At 54.0% G+C, this 10,524-nt stretch overlaps 1 protein-coding gene across 1 annotated transcript; it reads left to right on the plus strand.

Moving 5' to 3' along the window:
- Window positions 1-3,177: 3,177 nt before the first annotated feature.
- KRT83 (keratin 83) lies at window positions 3,178-10,277 on the plus strand. Its single transcript, XM_055247514.1, has 9 exons — window positions 3,178-3,624; window positions 5,222-5,430; window positions 6,616-6,676; window positions 6,810-6,905; window positions 7,563-7,727; window positions 7,993-8,118; window positions 8,461-8,681; window positions 9,231-9,262; window positions 9,760-10,277. Exons 1-9 carry the CDS (start codon window positions 3,241-3,243, stop codon window positions 9,945-9,947), a joined length of 1,482 nt encoding a protein of 493 aa, XP_055103489.1. The 5' UTR covers window positions 3,178-3,240; the 3' UTR covers window positions 9,948-10,277.
- Window positions 10,278-10,524: the final 247 nt, after the last annotated feature.

The raw sequence follows: 10,524 nt of genomic DNA on the forward strand, positions 1-10,524 counted from the left end.
ACTCAATGATTTCACCTCCAGGAATTTGTTTTAAGGAAATTACCAGACATGTGCCCAAAGATGTGTTTCCTAATGTTCATCTCAGAGCTGTTTATCAAAACTCCATTAAGAAGGGACAAAAAATATGAAGGAACATGGATATTAAGGCAAGAAAGAAGTGATAAAAGACAAAGCATCAGGGTATCAGAAACCCAGCAGACAGGCAGGCAGACACCAGAAAAACACACAGGAATAAGGCCAGAGGGTTGCACCCCAAGAGAGGCAGGCAGGAATCTGAGGACCAGATCAACAGGGCAAGCGGTCATTCCTCCAGGCCAACCCAGACCAGGTGTGAAGGGCAGGCACAGAGTACAGGCCCTGGTGACTGAAACAGCCTGTGGCTCTGCCGGACCCTTTATGGGCCCATGGTTAGGGCGGGAACCAATCACAGCCTGGAGCCCAGGAGGGAGGAGGTAGCCTGGGGATTTGGGTGCTGCTGTCTCTTTGTCAGCTTCCTGTCTAAGTCTGTTTTCAAGGGACTCCTGGTCTGCAGTTCTCTTTGTTCTGAGCCATTTACAAATAGATGCTCTAATTAAGGCTTTCTGAGGCGGCAATGATTGCCTTGTAAAACTGCTTTCTGCTTACCCAGGAATGGTACTCTGCATCTCACTAGCTGTGTACACTGTCCCTTTGCAAAGCCCTGCCAGGTGCCTGCAACCAAGACCCAGTCACCCTGCTAGCACAAAGTGAGGTGGGGGTGGTGCTTCCCCCGACCAGGCACTCGCTCGGTCCTCCCAGCCTCCAGCAAGCTGTGGATTGCCATTTATATTTCACAAGTAAGGACCCTGGGGGAAAATGCCTGTGCCATGGCACAAAGCTAGTAAGAGACATAGTTGGGCTTCGAATTGTGTCTTTTTTTTCTCCAGGGTCCATGTTATCTTCAGCTCCAATCAGGGCGGGGGTGGGCACGGTCATGGCTCCCCCATCCCAGGGAGGTCATGTGTCTACACAGAGCGCCTCGGTGGAGAGGTCCAACATGATCCAATCCTGCTGGATTGAGACAGATGAGCCAGGTCAGAAGACAGCAGCGCAGTTTCCAGCATGGTGATGGAGAAATGCTTCACAGAGGGTTCGCTGCCCTGCAGTCCTCAGCATTTCACCAAGAAACAGATCCCCCATAATCATTGGATATGTGTGGAGAGCATTCCAGGTGCTCACTGGTTCCAGTGTGGGTGAAGAGCCTGGTCTTTCTTGGCTGTCTAGCAGATGTTTGACCCAACGAAGACTGAACATGACAGCACCAGCCAGCCCAGCCTCCCTCAAAGATGCTCCCCAAATCCCACTAGCCACTCAGCTGCAGTCAGCCACACCCAGGCCCCCCAGGTACCCTCAGGCTGTGCCCCGCTGGTGTGTCTTTCACACCAGGATCCCATATCACACAGCCCACACCCCCAGAGTTCCCACCCCAGACACAAGACTCTGGAAGCCTGTCCACAGGACCCAAGAAGAGGGGCTAGGAGAGTCCTTTTTTTGGATCCATGGCAGATGTCCAGCTCCCTAAGAGACTTCAACAGCACCATCGCCTGCCTTCCCTCAGGCCCACAGAAGATGGGCCCCTCTTCCATCATTCCCAGATCCCCACTCTGGGATATAACTGGCCCACTCACCCTGAGCGGGACTGGGAAGGGCAAAAATGAGAGTCACAGGAGGGTTACTATTAGCCCAGACTGGGTCAGTGTTGGGTTGTGGCTGGGTCAGGACACAGGTTCATCAGTGGAGTTCTCCTCATCCTTTCCTGACAAAAGCAGCCTAGAGATGTGTGTTTGGAAGGGTTGAGGGGCTCAGGTCCTCGGGTTAAGGCAAACCTCCTGGCTCGGTCCCACTGTCCATCCGTCAAAGCCATTGCCTGTCCTAACCCAAAGGAACAAGGGCCCAAAGTAAGAGAGCTTGGCTTTAGGAACAGCCACATGAGCTAGCACCCTTCTCTCACCCAATGTGTTCTCTGAAGTGACAGAGTGATCTCATTTAAGGACCCTGCTGACGTCCCTCACCTCCCGCACCTTCCCTCCTTCCTGGTGCGTACATACACCCCAAGACCACATCACTGAGCTTCCCTGCTGGGAACCTAAAGAACACCAATCAGCCTGGACATTGTGGGGGCCTTCCCCCCACCTGTGGCTTCTCATCTTTCCCCCTAGCCAAATGTTGGCTCGCCCACATGCATGCTACTTCCAAGCACCCCAGGTCTTTGTAGGATTTCCAGAACCTAGCACAGTGGCTAGTGCATAGTTGGTGGGCACCAAATAAATATTTCCTGAATAAATGAATAAATGAATACACATAGTCTAGTCTGCAAATCAGAGCCGGACTCTTTTCTGGTCATCTCTCAACCCTGTACTACCCCACCCCAATCCTCCTCAAGCCCAGGTCCCCACTCTCCTCCATGAGCCCCTGGAGCTCTGAGGTATTCCACACTCCCCGCTCCCGATCCCATCAGCAATGACGCCTGGAACTCTGAAGCATAGCCCTGGCCCTGTCCTGAACTCTCAGAATCAGTTTCTTCCATGTCCCAGATGGTGTCCCTGCACTAGGAATACCCAAAGTGCAAAGAACATGCCCTCCTCCCACCCCCAAATCTCTACCCCCACTCCCATCCCTGACCAGGCTCTGGGCAGGAATAGGATAGGAGAGGCCAATCTTGACAACGAGGAAAGGAACCTGCCTTTGAGATAAAGACAGGAAAGTCTACAGCAAGAGGTTTTCTGGGAGGCAGCCCCCTCCTTGGGACAGGCCAGCCACTCCACCCCAGGGCTTGGCCATGGGTCCAGGGCCCATAGCCCAGCTCTGCCCCTTTCAGAACAGAGTTCAGAGAACAGGTTTCACCCCAGGTCACTGCACCCATTCCCCTCGCTTGAAGCGCGGAATGCAACTAATGCTTTCAGGAACCCCTCTCCCCGCTCCACAGCAGTGCCAATGGGAGGGGCAGGAGCAAGGAGGAAGCTTATAAAGGGCTTTGAAGATGAAACAGGGCCCATGGCCGGGATTGTTGATGCAGCCACACTGAAGAGGCAAGCAGGGTTCTAGCTTAAGAGGCCAGGGTGATGCCAAGCCAATAAAATTCAGCTATTGTCTCTTTGCTCCCTGTTTTAATGCCAGCTGCTCCTGGCACATAAAAGGGCCTGCCATCAGCCAGGGAGCACAGGCCCTTGTCTCCATCCTCCGCCATCTACTCCACTGTTCAGACACCTCCTAACCTCCATCATGACCTGTGGCTTCAGCTCCATGGGCTGTGGGTTCCGCCCTGGAAACTTCAGCTGTGTCTCTGCCTGCGGGCCCCGGCCCGGCCGCTGCTGCATCACCGCCGCCCCCTACCGCGGCGTCTCCTGCTACCGCGGCCTCACCGGGGGCTTTGGCAGCCACAGCGTATGCGGGGGCTTCCGGGCCGGCTCCTGTGGACGCAGCTTTGGCTACCGCTCCGGGGGCGTGTGCGGACCCAGCCCCCCATGCATCACCACCGTGTCGGTCAACGAGAGCCTCCTCACGCCCCTCAACCTGGAGATCGACCCCAACGCACAGTGCGTGAAGCAGGAGGAGAAGGAGCAGATCAAGTCCCTCAACAGCAGGTTCGCGGCCTTCATCGACAAGGTGGGTGTCCTGGATCACACCCTTCCTGACCCCTTACTTATGTTCAGGACCCAGGCTGGGCACTGACAGGGAAGTCAAAAGCAAGAACTTGCCCACAGAAGTTCCCAGGCCAAAGGGAAAAGTAGTCATACTTCTAGGACACAGACAGAAAGACAAAAATAGGACCGGGAGCTACCAGACTGATGGGGGAGATTAACTGAAAACACAAAAGCAGAACGAGGGGCAGAGCCTTCCACATTGAGTGATATTATCACCTAGTGAGCAAAGGACCACTGTGTGGGCGCTCAGGGCATTTGAAGCCAAATAACTGCTTAAATGCCAAGGAGATGCTGTCTCCATCAAGTCAGGGCTAGTAAGTGTGGTGCTGAAAGACTGTCTGGAAGTGGGTCTCGTGGATGGCACAGAGCTCTTTCTATACCACACAGTGATTTGGCCACTGAGCAGGGGCTAGAGTAGTTTGTCTAAGCCACTGCTCCTGGGGCTCAGGATCCAGGGGTGAGCAAGAGACATGGTCCCCAACTTCACGGGCTTTATGGGGAGGCAGGCAGTGCACAGTCTGGGTTTGGTCGAAACCATCCGTGGAGTCAGTGTCCAACTCGAGTCCGCAGCCACCTTCTCCACTGAATCCAGGCAACCACCATGTGGCAGTGATGTGAGAGACTGGGAGAAAAGGCTCTGACTAGGAAGATGTTCTGGGGTTGGCAAGAGCCCTCCAGAGCCAAAACCTCAAGAAAGGAGTCACACTAGAGAGATGCCCACCAGAAAGGATCGGGAAAAAAAATGTGGAATTTCTAATAGCATGAGAGACCAAGGATAGCATAAGATAGGACCTACCAAGGGTGTGGCCAAGTTATTAGACAAAAGAAGCTGAGTGGAGTAGTGGGCCAACCTCATGGCTGGGAGAGGGATGTGAACATTTCCTATAATTGTCAAAGTGAGAGAAGACGCCCCTGCAGAGCAGAAGATCGGAGTTGGAGCTCTTCTCTGCCATTGTGAGCTCTCAGGCAGTCAGGGAATCTCCTTGGCCTCCAATTCTTCATCAGTAAAATGAGGGGGTTGGAGCACAGGACATTCCTACTCTCATATTCCAGGTGACTATTATTCTAATTGCATCGTTGTTGTAGGGTTTGAATAATTGGCACATGCTTTATTTTTCAACTTTCACAGTTTGCCTTTCTAAAAAGGTCCACCTGCCTTGGTGTGATTGAACAGCAGTAGCTGTTCAGTGTGGGTTGACTTTCTGTTAAAGGGTTCTTTTAATCCTCGTAGTAAGGTGAGCCTTAACCTCCCCACTCTACAGAAGGGGTGAGTGCTTTATCCAAGGGCACATTGTTAACAAGTGGCAGCAGAATCTGGGCTCTTCAAGCATTTTCCATGACACCAGGTAAACTGACTTAGAAGACATTAACTCCCAGGAAGAACTTCCAGGTGGTGAACTGGTTAAGCCCTGGTGGCGTTTTTGAGAGAGATGACATAACCCCTTCCAGGGAAGACTCTGGGTCAGAGAGTTGGGGGCTTTCAGGCCCTGGTGCTGGGAACCCCTCTTGCCCTCTGATGCTACAAGAAGAGGTTCTTAGGCTCTGCCTCTGGGTGGCAGGTGCGCTTCCTGGAGCAGCAGAACAAGCTGCTGGAGACAAAGCTGCAGTTCTACCAAAACCGCGAGTGCTGCCAGAGTAACCTGGAGCCCCTGTTCGAAGGCTACATCGAGACTCTGCGGCGGGAGGCCGAGTGCGTGGAGGCCGATAGTGGGAGGCTGGCCTCAGAGCTCAACCACGTGCAGGAGGTGCTGGAGGGCTACAAGAAGAAGTGAGTGTGGGCAGGAGGGGTTCTGGGCACAGGAAAGAGCATGGTGGCAGCTCCCTGAGCCCGGAGGAGTATCCAGTCTGCAGCTGGCATCTCTGCCTGAGAGTGGAGAAGAAGCTGTACCCCCTGCTGGAGATACAGGGGTCCCTTGGGTGTGGGGGATGGAGGTTCAGCTTGTCTTTCCATCAGCAGATCAGGGAAACAATGCTCTCTCCCTTTCTCCATCCATTTTTCACAAAAACTTGTATTCCTTGGTCCCTTTGAGACCAGATCTCAAAGTCCTGGACATGTGTCTTCCTAAGTTTGCTCTCTCACTCAGCTAACACTATCTGATCACCTACCACATGCCAGCACACCGTGCTGGTGCTAGTGACGCAGGGCCACACAATTCACACAGTGCGGGTCCTTGTGAAGCCTGCAGTCTGCTGGAAGGCAGGCATGACAGAGCCACAGATCTAGCCCTTCAGCTACAAAGTGTGATATATGGTATGAAGAATATGCACTGGATCCTCAGAAGGAATCTGCTTTTGAGGGGTGGCCAGCTTCCTTCATTAACATTCTCTCCATGGACTCCCCAGGCCCAGCATACCCCTCCCTCCCTGTCTCTGAGCTACCTCCCACAGCTCAGGCCAGGAGGGGAGAGACAGAGTGAGGATCCCACCACCTGCAGCTGAGTGGGGGTAGGGGAGGGCTTGAAGGAAGAAAAGATGGAGACCTGGGTGAGAAAAACAGCACCTCCCACTCCCCAACTGCACACATTCACACACTCAGCTTCCAGATCCTGTCCTCCCAACCTCCACCAAAACGGGGGAGTGAATTACCCGGGCATGGTGGTGGGCATCTGTAGTCCCAGCTACTCGGGAGGCTGAGGTAGGAGAACGGCATGAACCTAGGAGGTGAAGCTTGCAGTGAGCCGAGACCGCGCCACTGCGCTCCAACCTGGGCGACAGAGCGAGACTCGACTCAAAAACAAAACAAAACAAAAAACAGGGGAGTGGGCCCTCTGGTTCTCCAGTGCATCCCAGTAGGCCCAGGCCAGCAGCCTGGTTCCTCCAGAGCCCCACCCATTTCACTTGGGGGCAGGAGATGATCAGGGGGAGGTCTAGGAAGGAGGCTCCTTTGCATACATGCTCATGGCCAGGATCAAGAGCTGTTCAGACAAGGTCCTGTTCTCCCTGCTCACCTCAGGTATGAAGAAGAAGTCGCACTTCGAGCCACAGCAGAGAACGAGTTTGTGGCTCTAAAGAAGGTGAGTGAAGCCCAGCTGGCCCTGAGCCCGCCCTGAGTCCCGCCACCCATCCTCTTTGTCCTGCCACGTGGCAGCCAGGTCCTCAGAGCCCTCTGAGGAAAGCCGGCCTCACAGCCCCTTCTACCCCACGCAGGATGTGGACAGCACCTACCTCCGCAAGTCAGACCTGGAGGCCAACGTGGAGGCCCTGATCCAGGAGATTGACTTCCTGAGGCGGCTGTACGAGGAGGTGAGGGGCTGTCAGCCATGGTGGGCACAGATCCCCCCATGGGATCCCCGACCCTCTGCCCAGACAACCACAGGCATGAACCAGGCCTGCTGACATATGAACCCAGGTTCATGGCTGGAGGGTTGGCAGGGAGCAAGGAGAGGGAAGGAACAGGGAGGCAAAGGGATGGAAAACCAAAAAGGAACAAATTTAGTAAGGGGCAGGAGAGTGAGCACCCCAGACATCTGTGCCTTGGGAACCTGCCCTGCGTCCTTCCCCTGAGCCAGTGGACTGCAGCATAGACCCCACACAGCATCAGACAGACTTGAACCCATTGCTCTGGCCCAGGGCTTTCTCTGGCAGCAATAGCCTTCCTTCATGGGGTTGGTCTAGGAGAATGGAAAGAGGCCCCCCATACGGGGTCTGAGCCCCTGGAAAGCATCTGGACCAAGCTGGCTGCACATGGGCCTGAATAATTCCAAAAGCAAGCAGTTGAAAAGCGGTTGTGTTTTCCTCTAACGGGATTTCCTATTTGTACAGAAAGTTATGTGATTTCATCAGGTTTGTTTCTCCAAACATGAGAGGTTCGCTCCCTATGAGCCAAAAGGATGATAGGCATCCAGGGATTAGGAGAAGCCCAGATAAGTGAGTTGTCCTTCCTTTCCCCACCTCCTGCAGGAGATCCGCATTCTCCAATCCCACATCTCAGACACCTCTGTGGTTGTCAAGCTGGACAACAGCCGGGACCTGAACATGGACTGCATTGTTGCTGAGATCAAGGCACAGTATGACGACATTGCCACCCGTAGCCGGGCCGAGGCCGAGTCCTGGTATCGCAGCAAGGTGAGCGGCACAGGACACCTGCCTGCTAGACATGGCAGTGGGAGGGATGCGAGGTATCTAGTAGAAAAGGCTTCTTTGTCTAGAGATTCTGATCCCTAAGGATGATAAGAGAAAAACCAATAGCTCTCAGGTTGGGGTGGCAGGGCAGGACTGCCACGTGTGGTTGCACAGGCCGAGCACTGCACAATCTGTGCAATCATCTGAGCTGTCCTGAATGAATGGGATGTCTCATCCTGAGCCTCATGAACATCTCTGCTTCCTGCAGTGCGAGGAGATGAAGGCCACAGTGATTAGGCACGGGGAGACTCTGCGCCGCACCAAGGAGGAGATCAACGAGCTGAACCGCATGATCCAGAGGCTGACGGCCGAGGTGGAGAACGCCAAGTGCCAGGTATGGGAGCCCGGCCCACCCCTCAGTGAAGGAAGAGACTAGGGTTAGCCCTCAGCAGAGGGATTTGAGTTAGGTTCTGGAAAAGTCTTCCCAGTGCAGTCTCACGGGTGACAGAGTAAGATGAGAAATCTACTGAAATATTTCTGATTGACTTGGCCAAGGTGTGTGTATCTGGGGTGTGAGTGTGTGTGTGCGGTGTAAGTGAGGAGGGAAGGAAGGTTAGGAAGCTAATTGGAGAGATAATATTTTAAGATAAAAGTTGAATGATCCTATTGGATACTGGCTGGGATTTCAGGAAACTAAACTTCACTTTATCCTCTCCATATTCCCCCTACCCCCCAGAACTCCAAGCTAGAGGCTGCGGTGGCCCAGTCTGAGCAGCAGGGTGAGGCGGCCCTCAGCGATGCCCGCTGCAAGCTGGCCGAGCTGGAGGGCGCCCTGCAGAAGGCGAAGCAGGACATGGCCTGCCTGATCAGGGAATACCAGGAGGTGATGAACTCCAAGCTAGGCCTGGACATCGAGATCGCCACCTACAGGCGCCTGCTGGAGGGCGAGGAGCAGAGGTGGGTCCAACCCAGCCCTAAGCACTCCACTTGCATAGACCTGCCCACCTTTGATTTTTCCCTATCTCAGTCTCAGGCCCCAGGTGACATTGTTGCCTCTATGGATCCCAGATCCATATCTTCAAGTTGTCTCATTCTCAACTCTTCCAAGATCCATACCCTGCCTGGTTGCTAGGACATCACCTATTCTGGGGCAGGGTTGCTGGCCAAACTCCACCCCTGACTTTGTCTTCCCAAGAGGGCCTTCCCCTTCTGAAAGTTGAACCTATCTAGACCTGACAGATATGGTTGTTCAGGTTGTTCACTGCACAAAGGCAAATGACAGCTGAGAGACAAATAAGAATTGAAATCCAACCATACTCTACTTGCTAAATAGTGTGACCTGACATTGCTTCAACTGCCAGAAAGGCAACTTTTTCTAAGCTGCACAAGGGAATAAATGTAGGTCAGAAATAGCCCTGAGAAGACCCATTTCAGCACTTAGGGGAAATTTGATGACCTCATTCTGACTTCTTTTATCTTCCCCTTCCTTACTTTTTCCCCACTCAGGCTGTGTGAAGGTGTTGAAGCTGTGAATGTCTGTAAGTATCTTGAGCCCTGAAAAGGAAAATGTAGACTGGAGACAAAGGACTTCTTGACTATGAGTATATGCAGAGACTTTGGGAGGAGTGTTTCCAATAATTCCCCCAGTAAAGAGGGTAGGTTGGTCATGCAGCAAGACAGACTGAGGTTAGCTCGCAGGAAGAACCTCACAGCATGAATGTGTTGGGGAGGGGAAAAAATAATAAGATGTCATTGCAAGAAGGGACCTCAGATGTCACTCATAACCTTCACCTTGTATAGATGAGAAAGTTGAGGCCCAGATAGAGGAAGGGACTCCAAAAGTCACAAAGCAGAACCAGGACCAGAACCCCGGTCTGCTGGCTCCCAGGCTAGGGTTCTCTCCACACCTTCAGAATAGAACTGGGGGCTCTTCACATCCTTCCCTGGATGGTCGACACATCAGACAGACCAAGGAAGGCGGCTGGATGGGATGGCCACCAGCAGGGGTCTCTTGACCCTGTCCTTGTTCCCACAGGTGTCAGCAGCTCCCGGGGTGGGGTTGTGTGCGGGGACCTCTGCGTGTCAGGCTCCAGGCCGGTGACGGGCAGCGTCTGCAGCGCCCCCTGCAACGGGAACCTGGTGGTGAGCACCGGCTTGTGCAAGCCCTGTGGCCAGCTGAACACCACCTGTGGAGGGGGCTCCTGCAGCCAGGGGAGGTGTTAAGTGTCCCAAAAGAGAGCCAGGGGAGCCCCTTCTGCCTGCCAGACATGCCACTGCCCCACCACCAGCTGAAGACAGCAGCACATTGCTGGCTTTTCCCCTTGTGTTCTGAGAATACACCATCGGCTCATTCCCACCAGCGGCTCCTCCCCACCTCTCATCCCACTGGAAAGGGGCCTGTGGCTGGGGAATAGACCCATTCCTTCCCCCGTCTCAGCCTTCAGCCCCTCCTGGGGAGAAGGGCCTTCCTTCCCTGGAAGGAGCACTGTGAGACTGTTCCCCCTGCCTCTCTGGCCTCTTGTCTCCCCTTTTCCAATAAACTTGGGGACCTGCTTTGTGTGCTGTAATGTCTTGCTTTCTTGGGGCCTGCCCACACCCACCAAGTGGTGAGCACCCCAGCCTGATGATACGGCCTGAAGACTAGAGTCATTCTGGCCTGTTCTCCACCTGGACACCCATAGTGCCTTGTCCCCAGATGCTTCTGTCATCTCCTGGCCAGGCAGTGGGGACTGTGCTCACAGCACCTTCTACCTGTCACACCTGTCAGTCTGGATGGCTCTGAAGGGGACCAAGGAGGCCA

Source organism: Symphalangus syndactylus, chromosome 17, assembly GCF_028878055.3.
Source record: "Symphalangus syndactylus isolate Jambi chromosome 17, NHGRI_mSymSyn1-v2.1_pri, whole genome shotgun sequence".
NCBI lineage: Eukaryota > Metazoa > Chordata > Mammalia > Primates > Hylobatidae > Symphalangus > Symphalangus syndactylus.

Coding starts and splice junctions, on each gene's coding strand:
- KRT83 (XM_055247514.1), top strand. CDS start 3,241: ATGACCTGTGGCTTCAGCTCCATGGGCTGTGGGTTCCGCCCTGGAAAC. Junction 5,431..6,615: donor CTGGAGGGCTACAAGAAGAA/GTGAGTGTGGGC, acceptor TGCTCACCTCAG/GTATGAAGAAGAAGTCGCAC. Junction 6,906..7,562: donor TGAGGCGGCTGTACGAGGAG/GTGAGGGGCTGT, acceptor CACCTCCTGCAG/GAGATCCGCATTCTCCAATC.